The sequence below is a fragment of the Hyaena hyaena genome, unplaced genomic scaffold (assembly GCF_003009895.1).
Source record: "Hyaena hyaena isolate Hyena2069 unplaced genomic scaffold, ASM300989v1 scaffold_159, whole genome shotgun sequence".
Lineage (NCBI taxonomy): Eukaryota > Metazoa > Chordata > Mammalia > Carnivora > Hyaenidae > Hyaena > Hyaena hyaena.
This window is the reverse complement of record NW_024080791.1, coordinates 1,952,490-1,973,045: the sequence shown is the minus strand read 5'-3', so window position 1 is coordinate 1,973,045 and position 20,556 is coordinate 1,952,490. Positions and strand designations below refer to the sequence as shown.

The 20,556-nt window shown below is 35.7% G+C and overlaps 1 protein-coding gene across 3 annotated transcripts in view; it reads left to right on the top strand.

Moving 5' to 3' along the window:
* PDE1A (phosphodiesterase 1A) overlaps nt 1-20,556 on the top strand; it is a 322,853-nt gene that overhangs the window by 279,044 nt on the left and 23,253 nt on the right. For all 3 annotated transcript variants that reach the window (XM_039239650.1, XM_039239653.1, XM_039239651.1), the window contains 3 exons: nt 8,079-8,160; nt 10,123-10,243; nt 11,191-11,351. In XM_039239650.1, coding sequence (XP_039095581.1) covers nt 8,079-8,160; nt 10,123-10,243; nt 11,191-11,351 — 364 coding nt within the window. The remainder of the gene's footprint in view (nt 1-8,078; nt 8,161-10,122; nt 10,244-11,190; nt 11,352-20,556) is intronic.

Below are 20,556 nucleotides of genomic sequence, written 5' to 3'. Positions count from 1 at the left end.
TTGAGAGATCTATCATGTTATGAATTAAAAGATTCAATATTGTTAAGATATCAATTCTACCAGGAGCACCTGAGTGCCTCAGTTGGCTAAGTGTCCCGACTTCAGCTCAGGTCATGATCTCATGGTTCATGAGATTGAGCTCCACATCAGGCTATCTGCTGTCAGCATAGAATCTGCCTCAGATCCTCTCTCCCCCACTCTACATGTCTGCCCCTGCTCTCTCTCAAAATAAATAAACATTAAAAAAAATTTTTAAAAAGATATCAATCCCAAAATTGATTAGTATTATCCTTATCAAAATCCTTATCAAATCCTTATCAAAAACTGTTAACTGACTTCTTTGTAGTGGTTGAAAGAAAAGCTGATCCTAAAATTGACATGGAAATGTAAGAATCTAGATATAGTCAAAACAATTTTGAAAAAGCCTAAGAAAGTTGGAGAATTTATGCTTTATCACATGACTTAGTAGGAAGTCAAAGTCATCAAAGCAGTGTGTTATGACATGGAGACAGGCAATTGGTTAAACAAAATAGAATAGTGATTTCAGAAACAGTCCCATACTTACGTGGTCATTTAATTCTCTACAAAAGCAGTAAGACAGCTAAATGTAGAAAAGAAAGTTTATAAATGGCAATGGACTGATATTATTAAATATATGGGAAAAAAGAATCTTGTCCGTTACCTATACTGTCAGAGATGGGCTCCGGCCGGGTCCAGGGGTCCCTGAAGGATGGACGGCGTCGGCGAGGGAGGGGTGAGAGAGGCCAGAGAGTCTCTCTGGTCACCAGGCAGGCATCTTGGCTCTGACTGGGGCTCAACTTTGTTTTATCATTAAGTGTTTGGGGGTCGGCACAGAAGTGGCATTTGCCTTAGACAATGATTTCTGATAACAACTTTATTTGATATGTAAGAATTTCCCAGAACACAGATTTGTAGAAGACTCATGCATAACGTTTACAATAGTGATTGAGGTAGGAGATTTAGATGCTTATCCTATGGGGAAGGAAGGCGCCTTTAGCATACCAGACAAAGTTTTTAGCATAAAAAGGGTGAAGTTACTTCTTTGTGGACAGGGGTCAATAGCTTGTTTGTTTAAGGTGGAAGTATCAAGAAAAACAGGTCTTTCAGGGAACACCTTTGCTCTTATAATCACAAAAGAAGTTCCTCAATAGGTTCTTTCACAGGGAGTAATCAGCATATACAAGGCCAGAAAATGTTCCAACCAGAAACAAATGGGTGGGGGTGGATATTTGCCCTTAACTCTAAATTAGGCTCTTTGCCTCAGGGCCAGACTCAAGCCCCTTTTATTATGTCAAGTCTTGGATCTGCAAGGCCCTTAGGAAGAGCCTTTTAACAATCATCCACAATGTTTTCATCTGAAATCTCTTTGGAAAAGGCAGGAATATGCTTTTCCTTATGAGCTATCTGTGTCGGGAATATCAGTCTGATCTGGAATATTGTGAGGCCTGGTGAATACCAGCAGCCTCATTTCCAACATGAGCCAGTAGTAGCAGAAGGAGATACCAGTTTTCATTTCTCATGACAGGAACTGTGCAAACACTACCATTTCCTCGCTGTGACTGTCATCCAGCAAGACCAGTGCGGCTCCCAGCACTATACCATATATAAATATTAATTCAAGATTGACCCCAGCCTTACCACAAGACCTAAAACTGAAGTTTCTAGAGGAAATCTCAGGAGAATATTTCTCTAATCTTGGGTGGGGGTTGCCAGATATTTCTTAGAGAAGACATAAAGAACTGCCTAAAAACGAAAAAAAAAAAAAATGTAAAGGGGACAAGAGTAAATTTTAAAACTTCTCTTCCAAAAATGCCATTAAGGCAAGCCATAGAGTGAGAGAAAATATTCTCTCAAACTTTATCTGTCCAAGGGCTTGTTCACAAATTGCATAAACTCCTACAAATCAGTCATAAAAAAAATCAGTCTAATTTTATCAGCCACCTCATTAAAAATACACAAAGTGGTAATAAATACATACAAGTATGCTCATTATCATTGCTTATCAAAGAATTGCACATGAAAAGCACAATGAGATAGGTCTACATCCTCACCAGAATAACCAAACTTAAAAGGATTGAAAATATTAAGTGTTTTTATTATGTAGAGCAACTGGAAGTGTCAGGCATTGCAGGTAGGAATGTAAATAATACAACCCATCTGAAAACTACTGGTTAGCACCCATGAAACTTAATGAAACTAACATGAAACTTAAAATCCCTATGACACAGCATGCCAACCCTCAGGTGTATAGCTCAGATAAATTAATGCTTATGCCCACCAAATGTGGAGTAGTCATAACAGTATCAGTGATGATAGCCCAATACTAGAAATAGTCCACATTTGAATCAAAAATAGAAATCAATAAATAAATCATGGTATAGTCATACAATGGAATACCATGCAACAACAAAAAGTGGACTGATAATACAAACAACAATAAATCTCAAAAAAACATACTGTATTTATATGAAGTTCAAAATTGGCAAAATTAATCTATGATAATTAAAATCTAAACAATGGGTACCTGTAGGAGGTGAGCTTCACTGGAAAAAGTTAAGGGAATTTCTGGAAGTGATGGATATGTTTTGTATGTTAATTGAGTGTTAATTACATAGATATGTTCATAATTTATGCATTTAAATTTTATGTATAAATTTTCCTTGATTTAAGAAAGAATATAGCAGAATGACTTAAAGAACTTTAAAAGGGGCGCCTGAATGATTCAGTCTGACTTTGGCTCAGGTCATGATCTCACAGTTTGTAGATTTGAGCCCCTCATCGGGCTCTGTGCTGACAGCTCAGAGCCTGGATCCTGCTTTGGATTCTGTGTCTCCCTCTCTCTCTGTCCCTCTCCTACTGGTGCTCTGTCTCTCTTTCTCAAAAATAAATAAACATTAAAATGTTTTTAAAAAAGAATTCTTAAAAAAAAAACCATGAATATAAGTCTACAATAAATTCCAGAGACTCTTAAAAATTACTGTTACATATCCAGATAGTAGCATGATTTATATTATCCCTATCTTTTATTAACTTCAAAGCGGATAAAGAATACCTGACAGAATCATGAAAGTAATGAATTTAATGAAATTGAGTTCAGATGTTTTTGAGATTCATTATCTTATTCTTAAATTTTCTAGAAATATGACTGATACTAATAATGAGGCTTCTAGCACGCAGTGATTTTTTAACCTCTGAAATTCAGGGTAGAGGTAAACCGTTCCATAAGGTTACTTACCCCTCTGTCATTCTCAATGCCTGATAAACAGTGACTCAGATATCTAAATAGAGAAGGTCAAGTCTTGGAATAGGTATAACATCATGATATTTGAAATGTTTTTGTGATCTGAATTTTTCATCTGTGTTACTACTTAGAGTATGAAAATGTCAGGTTTTGGTTTGTTTTTTGACAGGACACTTGATGGGCAATGATAGACGTTTGTGTCATCCCAGAATGTTTAGAAATGACTGCCTTTGCTTGAATGACCATAATATATAAGGCAAGGTACTTAGAGCTCTGAGAAGAGTAAGCATATAGATTAATATGGACTATTGTGAAATCAAATTATCCCTGCTGGCATTTCCTCTTCAACTATGACATTCCTTTCAGATTGTAATAAGTTGATTTGAGATTTGAGCTTTTAACGATGGAATCTTATATTTCTTAGTCTCTGGACTTTTTAAAGTAAGTTACTTTCAAATTCCCTTTAGAAACATATGGAGCATAACAGGAGAATGTGGTGTGAAAGGTCAAAACAAGTGAGTCTGTACTACCAACAAACACGGTTACAAGCAAAACAAGTTTATCTTTATGAGACTTATGCTAATATATGACATTGATGTCAACAGCTAAAATGTTTCCGTGCATTCAGTTAACGAAATGAATCTCACAGTACTCTTACTCTTTGCCTTAGCCCATATTTTAGCCCTTTGGAGATGTGCATGTGTATGTGCCTGTATGTACATATAAATATACACACAGAGAAATGTATATGTACATGTGTATGTGTGTGTACATACACACATATATATATATACTCATACATATGACTTAATGTTTCAGAAAAAATCCAGAGGAATTTTGAGATGTGTTGACTGCTAAGTCAATTTCTTATTAATTTGTCTACTAAGTTCATCTTATCTAACAAAAGGGCTTAAATAGACATTAAGAATTTTTAAAACACAGCATATTTCTGGACCAAGTTATTTGCATCATCCTTTAAAATTTCATCAATGTTATGCCATCTTGTAGTGTAGCTGCTTTAAGTATACCTTCTAAAGCCATGGGAAATTGTAGCTTGAAGACATCAGCATTGTATCCAGAATTTGCAACCTTGAGAAACTCTTTTTGCTGAGTCTCGAGTAAGCAACTGATGGTAAAGCAGGTCCTCACCTGCAAAGCATGTTTTATATGTTGGCCTTGTAGTGGCCCCCAAGTCTGTGGTCAAGAAATTCCTGTATGTTTGTTGGTGTTGCTTCTGCTATTAAAACTTTGGTTTCAGTGCAAGAAGTTTTTTCAAGACTTCTCACCCTTTTCTATCATCTTCATTGTTTAAAAGCTATGGACATTGCATTGGCTTCAGATAAAATGCAAAAAAATGAAAAAATGTGCCATTAAGTCACTGGATTTGATACCTTGTTGACAGCTACCAGACAGCAACCAGAATCGTTTCACACTGTTAGGAAAGCATAAAAGTAATTACTGGTCTTTGTCATGGCCTTTCAAAGAAGCAACCTCAATGGTCTCCCAGAGAATTGCTGAGACAGGCACAAGTCTGAGCACATCAGGCTACCTTGTGCTTCCATGTTGCTGGGGTCACTTTCCCCTCCCCCACCTGCAGAGTCATTGCCAAGAACAGATGGAGGGATCCAGGGGCACAATTGGGTGGCATTGGTTAATTGATGTTAGTGGATTTAGGGCCCTGTAATTTTATTCCAACCACTGTATAAGTCCGTACACCAGAACATATGTATATTTGGTATTTTACTGATTTTTGAAAGCATATTTTGGCTTCCTGAAAGCAGAAACCTCAAATGAAAGCACATCCTCCAAGAAAAAACTAGATGACTTATACAATGTCTGTTGCCTTGAACCCTGAATTTGTCTTGATGGAAAGTAAATGTTCCCTAAACACAATAAGAAAAATTTTAATGTTTATCAAATTTATACCCAGGGAACCCAACTTTCTCTTTACATATCTTTCTATCTCCCCCACTAGTACCCCCCTGTCTTACTGGATTTGTGGTGGTGCTCTTATAGTCTGGCTATAGGGCCTCCTACTAATCTTGCCTGATAACCTTAATTGACCCTAAAGAATAACACTGAAATATTTATAAATAAATTAAATAATTAATGTGCTTTAGTATTCAATGTGCTTTAGCAGTGGAAATTTAATATCCTAATTCAATTATGGAATGTAAGAAGCAAATAGAATATAAGATTTCTCCCTCCAAATAGAGGACGGTGGACCCCATATATATCTGTCAAATGCCTAGGTCCTATATGAAAATGTTGCCATCTAGCATTCTATTAAATTTAGCTCATGGAAGGCAAATCATCACAATGCCTTTTTCAGGCCCAAATTATCATTTTTAGATCAAACAAAGAATTTCTGTTATAGCATAAAAATATACATATTAAAATATCAGTTAGATGCCTCCTAATCAATAAAACCAGTTCTATCTGCATAGATCAGATATGTATCTACAATATCACATTTCCCATGAAGTCTATGTGGAGCTTTATTTCTATTCTAACAATAGCAATATTATTATTTATATTTTAGCATAAACAAGGATATTATTCTTGTACCTTATTCTCAATATATTAAAAATCAAATGCATAATAGTCTTCAAATACAGCCTTCATTCAGATTGCCTTATTTCTATAAGTGGCACCAAAGACTCCTTTTCATTCAGGTTTGAAGCCCAAAAGTCATCTTTAATTCACTTCAAGCCATCCCTCACGTTGCTGACAAATCATTCTTTCAAAAGTAAAAGTCCTGCCATGTTAATTTCCTGTTAGAAGACCGGGTGGGGGTGGGGGTGTCGGTGAGGAGGGGGAAAGGGAGCCAATGCCTCTCCACTACATGCTCAATTAAGTACCAGTCCTTTATCCTATGGTTTAAAACCATTCAAGATATGCATTAGACATTATAAATACCTCACAGCTATGTATCTTTGCTATTATGAAGTATGGTTCTTTCTAAAAAATACTGAATTCCAGTATAGCTAACATACAATGTTATATGAGCTTCAGGTGTACAATATAGTGATTCAACACTTCTATACGGAACTCATTGCTCATCATGATAAGTGTACTCTTAATCCTTTTCACATGTATGAAGTGTGGTTCTTATTAGCTAATATTTAATGACCATTTACTAAATATTAGGCAGTGTAGCCTTCACATAAATTATCTTCAATAACCTCAGGATAGTCCTACTAGGTAGATACTGTTATATCTTTATTTCTAACACAAGTTAACCAAAATTACCAAGTGAGGTAACATATGAGGAGAATTCATTTCATCACAGTTTGTGGTATGTCTGAAATAAAAGAGATAGCCAGATGTACAGCAGTGATTCAAGTGTGTATCTTGTAACTCTGAGGCTAATGGCACTAATAATTCCTTTCTCTCTGTCCCTTGACCTGGGTGTAAATATTAACTCCAAATGGAATGGGTGTTGTTACTCTCCAAGGAAGGAGCACAGCTGCTGGGAGAGGTCACAGAAATTCTAATCCCTGTTTTCTCTAAGCTGTGACATAGTTAAATATTCCTGTTTACAACCTCTTTGCCTACTTCTCTGGTGACCATATCTAGATTTTTCCCCAAACAATTCTAATTTCAGACTTCCTGCTTATGATCAGAGGCAAGATTTCGAGGAAATGCACCATAAAACATTGTCAGTGAACCACTTTACAGCCAATAAAACATATTGACATGTTATCATAAAGATCACAATGAAAAGGTGTTCAAGGAAGCAGAGGAATTGAGACTCTGAGGTCCTCAAGATAGGCACTGCATTTTTACATGGGCTCTGCAACACAGCAAAAGTGACGGTCCCTCCGTTTTGTCCTCTGATTTGAAAACCTGACCATGTGTCTTAAACTGTGGCCTTACACAAGTCACCGTGTGTTCTGTGAAGGTATACAACCAACAGCTTAGGAGAAGATAGAGCCCAAGGCATCCTTTCAAATAGCCAGAAGATGGAAGTGAACAGACAAAAGTGAAGTATCTTCTCTTTGTTTTGTAAACACATCCTCTTGAAAGTCAAGGAAAGAACCTATATTTGATGTTGGATAAATATTGTGATAATAAAATTTTTCCCGGAGCAGCCACCTTTATTTTAGGAGATGAAAATCGAATTAGTTCTTGTGATGATAAACCCAAACATGCATGGAATTCTTTAATATATGTGTTTAATTAACTTACTATGGATAAGATCAAATAATAAAAATCATTAACATTTCCACTTTCTGAGAATAAAATAAAATTATGCACACAGAATGTAAGAATGTTGAAGATATTCTTCATTGGCTGTGAGAGATTCAATTAATGTTGGTTTGTAAATTGAAAGATGTTTCAAAATGTTCATATACTGTTTTTGATTTCAAAAAACAGTATAATCATGAAGTCTTCACAGTGAAGATCTGTGATGTATTTAGTATGGAGGAAAAATGAGCATGAAAATACACAAGTTTGATTGTTAATTAAATGCCAGATAACACACTGAGATTACTATTTTATGGCAATTGCAGAAAATTCCAAAGAGCAAAGGTTTGTCTCTTTATAATCAAGGGGTCGTAATACCAAAGCAGAGTCTCCAGGTGCTGATGTTCGTATTTTTTCTTCAGCAATAAATATTTCCTCAAAAGGAAGCTGAGTAAAATTACATCAACTTGGACTGTAGTTTCTTGTTTTATAAAAATTAAATAAATAAATACACAGTGCCAGTTAAGAAAAGAACAATGCGGCTTTTTTAGGCTTTGTATCTAGACTGCTCATTATCTAAGTGTCTCCAGCCCAAGTCTGTACTAATGAGCTTTCCTTTCCACAGGGAGATAAAGAAGCTGAATTAGGACTTCCATTTTCCCCACTCTGTGATCGGAAGTCAACGATGGTGGCCCAGTCTCAAATAGGTATTGCTGAAGAGCGATGGTTGTGGAGGGTGGGCATGGTGTGCCAGTTTTCAAATGGATAAGTCATGTCGTTCAAAGGAGCAAAAATCCATGAGAGCCACATTTCATACTCCTAACAAATTTGATCTTTAGACTGATCTATATGGTGCTAAATAAATGTAAACATTTTGAAAAATTCTCACAAAATGAATTCAATCAGGCAATGGTAGTAAATGTAACTGTTATTCTATTTATAACCTTCTTATAAATGATGGACTTTCTTCTTGTTTAAAGAGACAGCTTTTTTGTATCATGTTGCTGATTATTGTAATCTGTGATTTAATCCTTTGTATATAGAACAATTCAATGAAAATATTAATATATCTGTCCTGTTATCACTAAGTTTGCATAGTATATTTAATATGCCAGCTTATATTCCTTTGGAAAAATTTCTTAAGATATAAGAAGATAAATCAACAAGTTCAATCCATTATTAAAACATTTGGTTGCTATGCTGAATGCTCCAAATATTTGTAATGGTTATTTCCTGAGCCAGCATCTTCATTACTGAACTCTAAGTTAGTCAACATGAGGATTGCTGCCTCACCTCTCTAGCTGCTCCAGTACCACCTCCAACAAAGCAGAGGCTAGCTGTCAGAGTGTCTCGCTCCGACCTTCGCCCCTTCCCATCCAAGTTCCAACAGCTATTTTTGTAGCCATCATAACACTGGTACCTACCATGCTTAGCAGCTGTGAGCATGACAGGCTAAGAGCCTCCTCAGGGAAGCTGAAAAGAATGGAAGTTTCTGAGGCTTGTCGCTGTAATATAAATTGCTACCCTATTAGCAAGGTGACACCTCATTTGACAGTCCCTATATCCCAGGCATTTGAAACTACAGACAGAACTTGAAATAGCCTACTGGTGGCCAGTGAGCATTGCTTTGAGTGGAATGCATCAGTTAAAACACAAAACAAAGTTTTCTTGAATTAAAAATGCACCTTACTGTATAATATGACTAATTCAATTACTTAAAATGTCAATTATTTTTATCTGTGTAACTGATGGATGGGATACTCTTCAAATGTGGATATTTCTGGGTACAGTCACTTAAAAAGCTTCCTCCAATTTTCTCTCTATGTTCAGATGATTGTCCATAGCTCCCCTGTGTGTTTAAGGCCAGTGCCACACTTCTCCAGGGACACTTAGTGTTGAAATGTGTGCACAGTTTAGAATAGGTTGTCTCCTCCTCCACCTAAACACTGGGCATTGCCCCATTCTCTCTCTGTGTCATTTTCCATCTTGAGTACTTTAAACTCTGTGTTCAATCCTGACATCTCAAGGTGGTGAAAATAATGCTGTCTCCCAGTGATGTTACTGTTTTCTTTCCTGATTTGACAGAACACGCCCACATGCTGTGAACTAACACTTTACATCTAGAGAATAATAAACAGCAATTTGAAATATTAACACACTGGCAGGAAGCTCTGACTGATATAGTAAGAGGAAAAATAAGCGGTTGCCTTCTTGTGGCAAGAAGAAACTTCAATTATCTTGTTCCTTTGAAGCTTAGATATCATTTTTTGTTGGTCAATAATAAATTCAATAAGCAAGTGGGATCCTTTCAGAAAAGTAATGATCCCTTACACTGAGAGAGGAAAATATAATCACTGTTTAGACTTGAATTTATTGTTAACAAGAATATAAAACTGAATATTAAAATAGTAGGAAAGCCAATATACTTATCAAGCTTAAATGGCATCACTTCCACTGCTTGAGAGATTATTTTATAGAGCTATTAAACTATCTCTAAAGATTGTGTTGTTAGATTAAAAATAATTGCAAAGGGTAAACCGAACTAGTATGTAGTTGATATTTTCTATCCAATATATCAGACTCTTTGTTATCACAGATTTTAGAATTCATAAAATTGTAATGTTTCAATTTATGTATTTTATTTATTTATTTATTTTCTGCATTTGTAGGTTTCATTGATTTCATAGTAGAGCCAACATTTTCTCTTCTGACAGACTCAACAGAGAAAATTATTACTCCTCTTATAGAGGAAGCCTCAAAAGCAGAAACTGCTTCCTATGGGTCAAGCAGGTTTGGCATTTTCTCTTTTTTTGCATCATATTTAATCTTTGTGATGTTTAATAACCTCTTATGGTTATCTTCATTATCTCTTATAGCTAGGTTGGAAATTCTTAGAATTATTACATAGTATTGCCACCTAGTGGCTCTATATTATATTACATCTACCTTTGAAAGTCATGTCCACTGCAAAGTATATCAGAGTACTAACTAATGAGTGTAACACAAGAGCATTTGATACCAGAAGAATGAAATTTCTGAATTTTTGTACAGATGTATGTATTGTGTTTTGGATATTAACATATATAGTTGTGTTGGTTTGCTTACAAACAAACCAATTACAACTCACTTTAGATCTAGAGAGATGCCTGTATCACAATAAAGCTTGTGGATGATGGGAATGTACAGATCTGTATAATGTCTAGCAGTAACAGTAGCATCCACTGTCTATTCAATCACAGTATTTCAAGCTAAATATTTTTCATTGATAAATTTGTTAAGGGATATTATTTAAAACTCCCAGTTGTAGACTAATCATGATAAATTCTTACCTATCTGAAGACACTTTTCCTAATAGCACACTGACAAGCTTCCAAAATGTTGTCCCAGTGAGGAAGTTGAGGAAATGTTCTTATGAGAAAGATTCAGATTAGCCCCACATAGGGCTCCAGGATCGTGATGCCCCTCCCACCTCGTTAGTGATGTTCACCAGTGAACTCACCACCAAGTCAGCTCACCTCAAGTATCTACTGTTCTAATGAGGCCTAGCTACCTTACAATGTGAGATGCTCAAAACTGGGCCTGAGCACCTGCCATCCTGTTTCTGCACTTGGCTTTGTAAAGTGTTTCAGGCTTTGCTCCCTCATTCCATATCTTCACCATGGTGTTTTCTGGGCTTTTTTTTTTTTTTTTTTTTGGTTGTTACTATTAACTTATGCATCTTTATTGGGTTTCCCCAGTGCTGATTTGTTTAGACGATCAAATATGAAAGGCACCATGAACGATGGAACCTATTCACCAGAATACTCCCTTGCAAGCGTGGACCTGAAGAGCTTCAAGAACAACCTGGTGGACATCATCCAGCAAAACAAAGAGAGGTGGAAAGAGTTAGCTGCACAAGGTATAGTTGTTTATGAAGCCTTACTACTCTTGCTTTCTGTCTTAACTCTTTCTCTGGGATTGGGATTTTTTTTCCCCCTAGATTTCTTCTTTTATGAAATACAAAAACCTTTGGTGGTGCTTGGAATTTGGCTACCCTTTGATTATTCATCACAAGGCTGGCTTATCTGTTAAAAAGGTTCTGCTCTGTTTATGTCACATGGACTGCAGAAATCTGTGTCAGTGGATGGCAGTGACATGAATGCAAAGGATGGGCCAAGAAAATGGTGACAAAACTTTATGTGGCAGATTAACCTCCTGTTCATTTCTAGAAGTGCTTTTGAGCCTCTGTTTTAGGCTTTACAAGTGACTTTTGTGTTGCATTAGGAATGTAACACTCAGTGTCACACATTTGGGTGTGTTTTTTTTTTTTCAATTTTACCAAGTTACTTCTTTGGGTGACATTCCATTCATGCATTAGAAGGAATCATTTGTAAATCTACCATTAAAAGAAACAAATGGGAAGCCAGTGTTAGCCATTTCTGACATGTTTTCTGATTCAAGTAAATCCGTTGATTTGGTTCCCGAGATATGTGAATTTCTATCAGTCATTATCTTTGTGCAGGAGGTTAGCTTTCTGATTTTGAATCTGGCCCCTGTCTTCCTTCATGCTCACTCCCATCCATAGCCCTGTGTCTCTCAGGTGCTATACTCCCTGCACAGTGGTTCATGATATTCTCCCAGAGCCTTTGCATTGATTGTTTCTTCAGCCAGGGATTCTCCACTTAGAGCTTTCTACAATGCCGAGTCCTCCTTGGCTAGCAGTTTATAGTCTGTGTTTATTTTTATTTTGAAAAACAGCACTTAATTAACTCATTTAATTTTCATATGGACCTTATAAGGTATATACTCTTATTATTCCCATTTTATAGATAAGGAAACTGAGGCAGAACACAGTGATGTGACTTGACTTGCCCCAAATCCCACAGCTAGTTAGTGAAGGAGCTAGAACTCACTCTTTCTTTCCGAATGCAGTGCTCAAAGCTTCATGCTAGGCAGCTTCTCTAGAAGGCTGGACCATCACAATAATGTCTGTCCTATTTTTCCCCGATTAAGGCCCAGTTCAGTTGCTTCAAAGTGATATCACTAGTCCATAATGAATAATATTTATTTATTCTTTTTTAAGTTTATCATTAACTTATGATTCACAAAAGTTGGGACATGCTCTGTTGTGTTTTCCAGTATATCCTCAGCTCCTAGCACAGTGTTGGGCATATAATAGGGACTCCGTATACGTTCGTTTAATTAAATAAGTACTTAATGGTGTCACATTATATCTCTACCTCTGCTATTAGAAAATAAAACTACCATTCTAATGTCTTCATCTGACTATGTAACTCACATTTTCCTAAAAGTCTGATCTTAGTTGAGAAGAAATAGAGTTTCCCAGGTGTTGGTGGCTTTATACAGCTATAATGAGGGCCACTTCCTGTATTCACACAGTACCCCCCAACACACACAGAATGCCCCTGTGCTTAATTAATCCTCTACTATCATCATCTTGAAATTCTTAAAAATTTTTGAACCTCAGTTTTATTTTATATGGGGACTTGTAATTATGTAGCTAGTCTTAGCCATTACAGAGGGTCTTTGTAATACATTACTGTCACTCAATAAAGAATATAACACAATATAAGATCCAGATGACCATACTAAAATATTGTCAATCCCATTTAATTGGAGACTTCAAATGAATAGAATTGCCCCTTTTTATGGACAAATTACTGAAGCACTGTAAGATATAAATCCTAAAACAATAAGCCATTTGAAAACAGGAACAATGTCTTTCTCATTGTCATGATTTTCTCAGAGCTAGCATGTCCCTGGCATATTGTAGGCTCTTTAAAATTATTTAGTGAGGATAGTTTTGAATGAATGAATAAATGAATAAATGAATACTTAAATTCCACTTTGAATATATTTATTTAGAAAAGAAAACAAATAGATACATTAGATTTTCAGCGATGGAAGAAAGAGAGGAGGGAAGTAAGAATTCTGAAATCCTTCCCTTGTCCAAGGCATGTGACATGGATTATCCTATTTCCTCCTGCAACATCGTTCCTAACTAGAGGTAATTACTCTCACTTTCTACATATGGAGACTGAGGATCACACAGCTTCTAAGCACTACAGTCAAAATTGTTCTGATGGTTTACCCGTTTTCCCCACTGCATGCTCGCACCCCTTAGTATACTACCTCTTTCAAAAAAGTTTGAAAAAGTTCAGTTGAAGCCTTTGTCTTCAATGAACCCAAAAAATCCAGTTGACCAAAACACACTCTCCTTTAAGAAAGTTTTAATTAAAATAAGCAACACTACACCCTAAACATCAGCCATCACTTGAAACCTATTTATCATAAACCTGTGAGGGAAAACTCTTTATCATAATTGCAATTGCTCCCTTTTTAAAAGACTTCCTGGTACTGTGCCCTACTGAATATTTTGTTGCACACAGACAGTAAACTTTAGATCTATATAAAGTTCTCAGTTTACATTTCTGGAATAGAGTGGTAATATCTGAGTCCTGTTGTTAGGTAAGATAGAACCAAGATTTGAATACAAGCAGCCTGGCTTTAGCAAATTTGGACCATAGATCATTTTGATAATATAATTTCCAAAGGTAGTTGTACATAGGGTACACACATTTTGAATAATGCAAATACTGCCAAATTTGTTTTACTTGTAACATTGCATGGTTGATTGCTATTTCCAATGCAGTGGTGAACTAGATAAACTTATATATATAAGCTTATGGTATAAGCTTATGGAATATCTCATGGTAAGAAAATAAATAAAAGGCAGGGTGAAATATTGCTAACAAGAAATTGACAGAGACAGTGCTTCAAGAACTATCTCCCTGTCTCCTTGCTTGTAACAAGTAATGAAGAGTGCTTTGCTTTCAACAAAAAAAAAAAAAAGAAAAAAGAAAGAAAGAGAAATTGATGCCCTTAGAACCTGTCCAAATGAAAATAAAACTGAAATTCAGAGAGACAAAGAAACTTAGAGCCAGAATCTCTCTGGAGGGCATCTGCTTACCTTTGCCGGAGTCCTGGGTTTGCAGACTGAATTGACTAACACAGAGGGTTTATGCCAGAGTGCAAATTTGATTCTAACTTTAAAAATTGCTAATGCAATTCACCATATTAAGGATGAAAGGATAAAACCTAAGATCTTAAGAGATGCAGAAAGAACATTCAGGAAAATTCACTATTAATTCACTATAAAAATGACTAAAATTAGAGGAGCCTAATTAATCTAGTTTCTGTTTTCCTGCTTTTCTTGCCTTCATTTTTATGTCTTGGGCTGTTTCTTTTTTCCATTCCAATTCATTTCCTTAATGGTGTGATATATTTACACTTTATTCCTATTATTGTCATAATCAATTAGAAAATTTTAAATGCATAATCAGTAGTAAATAATGAAGTTAATAACTTTACCCTTCCACAAGATAACACAAAATCCTTTAAAAAACTTTGTCTCTAATGTTTAAAAATGTTTTAAAAATAGATTTTGTACTTAATAATTAAAATGTAAAAATTGTCCAAAAACTTTAAAACATATTCTTGAAATTCAAGAATATGAGAACAACAGATTTTTAACATTTTCAAAACTCAAGGTAGTGCAGAATGACTTTCTCAAGGTCTCTTCTGTACATGCATAAGTTCCTCAGCTAGCCAGAGAATGGGGAGAGCTGTCTCAGACTTTCCATGGCTCTTAAACTGCTCGGAATTCTCTTTGAAATTCTGTTCATCTACCAGTTACCCCAAACATGGACTGCAAGCTCAGGCTTGCAAAGCTGGGGGTTTCCCCATTTATTCTAAACCAAATCCACTGGTTTACATTGTAGAAACCAGGGGGTTTTGCCCTCTGCCTTTTATCCCAAATTGAGTGTACCACCTCTGGCAGCATCACTGGTTTCAGGTGTCGTTCTCAAGTCGAGGTTGGCATGGGAGTTGCGAGTAGCTCCAGGCTAAATGGTCACAGATTCTTGTTTTCCTTACCTGAATCTCTAGAGTTTTTAAAGAATAAATCCTTCTAAAATTGTTGTGTTGCCTTGGTTGATTTCCACTGTGATGGAATCATTGTTTTTGTTAATATTTTCCAACTGCAAACGTGTTTTCTGTGGAGAGGAAACACTCGACCCTTTTATGTCACTAGAACAGGGAGCCCTCTTTCTCTACATTGATATGAGTTGATTTATAGAATCTGCTTAGAAGTACCTAGAATAGGGATGCCTGGATGGCTCAGTCAGCTGAGTGTCTGACTTCAGCTCAGGTTATGATCTCATAGTTCGTGAGTTTGAGCCCCATGTCAGGCTCCATGCTGACAGCTTAGAGCCTGGGGCCTGCTTTAGATTCTGTGTCTCCTTCTCTCTCTGCGCCCCCACCCCACTAATGTTCTCTCTCTCTCTCTCCCTCTCTCTCTCTGTCTCTGTCTCTTTCAAAAACAAACATTTAAAATTTTTAAAAAAGAAGTAGCTGGAATGGTAGAACTATATGAGTTGACTGTTATTATAATTATTATTTACTGTGTTTCTGTTGTGTTCTAGGAATTAGGGATATAATAACAAAGAGAGGGAGGGAGAGGAAAACAGTAACCCCTGTATTAATGACAGAAGGTGTGGGAGTTGGGAGCAGGATTGAAATTTTAAGGTAGCCAGGAAAGGTTTTCTTGAGGAAGTGATCATTTAATTAAATACTTGAAGGAGATTAGAAAGAACATTGGGGAGGTGTGAGGGGAATAAATTTTCAAACGGAGGAAATGATCAGCACAATACCTGGGAGGCGGAGTTCGCCTGACATGCAAAAAATAACAGGAGGTGAGTGAAACAATCAGGAATGGGAATAATGTAGGCACTGTGATAAATGGATAACATGATGCCACATCATTGGTTTTGGCTCAAGAGAGATAGGAAGCCAAATGTAGCATTTTGAAGAAGAAAAATAAAATGGTCTGAAGATTTTAAAGGATCATTCTGGCTACAGAATGGAAAATATTCTGTTTGGGAGACAGAAATAGAAACAAGGGGGTGAGAAAGGAGGCTATGGCTTATAACACAGGAGAAAATGGAGTTTAGACCAGGTAGTACTTTTGGAGGGAGAAGTGCCTAAATTCTGGGTGCCTGAAGATGGTGACTTGAATGAGAAGGTATGAGCAGGAAAGGACAGCAACAAGGGCTCAGATTCTGCATATATTTTGAAAATAGAACTGATAAGATTTGCTAAGTGTTTATTTCTAGGGTATGAAATCAAGAAAGAATCAAGACTAATGCCAGAGTTCTTGGTTTTCTTATGCATTAATTGTATATATGTAAATTTATAAAATCATTCTGCAGAAAAGTTAGGCACTCTCTAGCAACACTGAAGGTGCACATGCCATGTTTCCCAATAATTTGACTTCTGTATTTTTATTCTAGAGAGATTTTTGCTCATGTGCATCAGAAGACACAAACAAAATATTCCCTATAGCATTGTTCTTGAGAGCAAAAAACAAAACAAAACAAAACAAAAACCCTGGAAACAACAGTAAAATGGATTCACAAGCTGTGGTGTATTCATATTATGGAAAAGCATACAACTGTTAAGATAAATGAACTTTAGTTATGAGTCCCAACGGAGATGGAAGACACAAATAATATTAAGCAAAATACACAAGCTGCCACAATAGAGCAAGATGCCATTTATAGAAAAAATTTAAAAACCTTTAAACTAAATAATAGGTTTTAGAATACACTTATGATAAAAGAAAGGAGAAAATATTCAGAACGGTTGTAGAGGAACGATGGGATCCTTAGTAATATTTTATCTCTCAGGTTGGGTTCTAGACAGACAAATGTTCATTTTGTAATTATGGTCATACCTGACATATATACTTTATGTATGTAACTATAACCCACTTATATGGATAGAATGTTTCATAATAAAAAAGAAAAAATGTGGTCTGGTACGAAAATACATCTACTAAATTAGTCATCAGTTTTAAAGCCAGTGTGTATAAGATGTTGCCATTGTAATTTCCTGTTGCCGTTCCCTCTAGTCTTAAATAAACTGAAGATAAAAATTAATTTATTATAATTGCATTGAGATGAAAATAAGCAGGTTATATGATGCTTAAAGCTTTGAAATATAATTAAACAACAAAACTCTGAACAAGAACCCCAGATGTTTGGTGATCCTATCAGCTCTGACAGTATATTTCATAGTTATCTTAAAAACATCCCACTAATCCCAGAGCAGTCCTTAACTGCTAGTTATGAAGCTCCTAAGGTCATCAGTAAAACAAAACACTTTTTAAAAGAGTAATACTTTCACTCAGTAAGCCTTGTATTTAGGATCTAGGGGCATCTAAGAATGTTGTATGTAAACGTATTCCTTTTCAAAGTAAGAAATGGAAGTCAATAAGTAAAAAATACTCTCCTCCATACCAAACTATTTTTGTTATGATTAAAACTTACCATTCAGTGTGAGGGATATATCTTACTTATCTATTTCTCAGCATTCCTCTGCATCTAAAGTCTTTCCTCATCTCCATCTTTTTCTGCACTACTTACAGGAAAGACAGGAGCCTTAAGAGGGCCTGTGGCTAGCCTCCTAGTGATATAAGTGGAGGGAAATAGTTGCTCTTTACTTTCATTTCTACCTGTAAAGTTCCAAGCAAATCACATAACTTTTTGTAGCCTCAATAAATGGGATTATTGGTCATATAATATCCACTCTCATTAAGAAGTAGACATCCCCAATTCCCATTATGTTCCAGGGTCTTGAAAGTCTATGATCCAGTTCTGAGAGCAAGGCACCTAAGAAAGTGAGGGGGAGAAAAAAAATGAAAAAGAACACATTTGCCTCTACTGGTGGCTGATGGTGACAGCACCAATTAGCAAGCAAGAAAACCAAAGGCAGCAAAGAAATGTAACAATTCTAAAGGAACATACAAATGTAGCACATTTTAGTTGGTGACCTGCCATCCTAGGTCACAAGTCCACCTTGATTGGAACACAAACCACAACTAATCGCAAATCTGCTTCCCATCTTTTCAAAGAAAACGTGTATTTGAGGAAAACAAGTTATGTCTCAGAATGGAATTGGGGTGGGAGTGGAGGGTCATACTGGAATGAAATACAATATGTTTCTTATTGCGCAGGGTAATTTTCTGATTTATTTGATATTAATTCAAATCCCAAAATACTAGGCTCAAAGACGAGTAACAAGTGAGAAAAGAAGGCAACGTGGGAACTGAGACGCCACCAGATTTGTGTTGTGCATGATTAACAGCTGTTTAGAACCGGAAGGAAACCTAGAGCTAGCTTAAGGCAAGCAAGAATATCTATTAAAACTTGCAAGTTCACAAGTGTTTTCTAGTTTCTTTGGGGGACTTACTTCCTATGTGATTACTCTGCAGTCATAGAATATGTTTGGTGTGATATCATTCATTTAAACATTTCAGATCTGCTTTTGTAGCTACTATTAGTGGCTCATAAGTTACACCAAAAAAGGAAAACAAATTAGGATTTTGGTGAAAATTACTTTGATATTTTGAAGGGAATTGTCATCTTTGATATTGAGTCTTCCTATTTATATACACCTTATATATCTTCTTTCATGTTTCTCAGAAAGTATACTTTTCCTTCATAATAATAATGTGATGGTAAATATCTACTAGTATTATTAGATGACTGGCATTACATTAAGCATATTATATACCAAGTAATCAATATTTGTAGTTACTAATAATTTATTTCAAAAGTTTGAATGTATTTTGTTGGGTTTTCTATCAGTATTTTATATTTTTTGTTGCTGTTGCAAGTGGCTGTTTCTTGCTGCTGTATAGAAATATAATTTGGTTTTGAAAACTGATCTTCTGCATATAATGACAGTTTTTTTCTTTCCCAAATGTATATCTTTAATGATTGTTTTTTTAAAATCAGTTGCATTGGCAAGTTTATCTAGAAGCATCTGAAATGGAAATGATGAGAGCATTTGGCTTGTCCCTAAATTTAAAAGAACAATATTCAGTGTTTCATCACTAAGTGTGATATTTCTTAAACTCTTTTGATCTTCTCTTTATGAGGTTGCTTACATTTCCATCAATAATTTTTTTTAAGAAAATTGTATCTTAAATGAAGCATTTAGTTTTATCAAATGTCTTTTCTGTGGCTTTTTAAATAATTCATAAAATTTTTCTTTTTAATTAGTTCATATAATGAATTATATTAAGAGATTTTCTAGTGTAAAACCACCTTGCATTTCTTGATTAAACCCAACTTAGTTGTGATGTAATAACTTTTTAAAGTTTATGTGTTACTTTGGATGACTTAAAAAAATCTATATTTATGAGTGAAGTTAGCCTGCAATTTTCCTTTCTCATACTTATACTTCCGGTGTTGAGGTTAGCCTTAGAAAATGAGCTGGAGTTTCTAAATTCTTGAGTTTGTGAGCCTTCAATTGGCATTGAATGTTTGGCAGAAATTACTTTTAAAAACCACGTGAGGGGCGCCTTGGTGGCTCAGTCGGTTAAGTGTCCCGACTTTGGCCCTGGTCATGATCTCATGGTTCGTGAGTTCAAGCCCCACGTCAGGCTCTGTGCTGACAGATAGCTCAGAGCCTGGAGCCTCCTTCAGATTCTATGTATCCCTCTCTCCCTGACCCTCCCCTGCTCACGCTGTCTCTCTCTCTCTCGCTCTCTCTCAGAAGTAAATAAAACATTAAAAAATATTAAAAAAAAAAACATGTGAGCCTACTGTTTTCTCTGTAGGATATTTTTATCTGCTGATTCAGTTTTCTTAATAGTCATAAAGCACTATTTAAGTTGTTTAGTGTTTAGTTTTTAAAAAAAAATATTGTGACATATGCCACAAAAATATATAAAAATATATATGTACTATTTATAAGTAAATAGTACAGTATGGACAATCCTTGCAGTGGCCTACGGGTAATATATGCTGGCAAGTTTAACAACTGGCTCAAAAAAGTACACACAAACACACACACACACACACACACATGGTTTCTCATATATTTTACAAATAAAGGATGTGTAGCATGTATTTAAAAGTAGTAATAAAATATACAGTAGCTTTTGTTGTAAATTCTATATAGGTGATTGGTTTTCACAGAATGTCTTGGTTGATTTTTACCAAATTCTGTGTCTATGGTTGACTTATGGTTGCAAC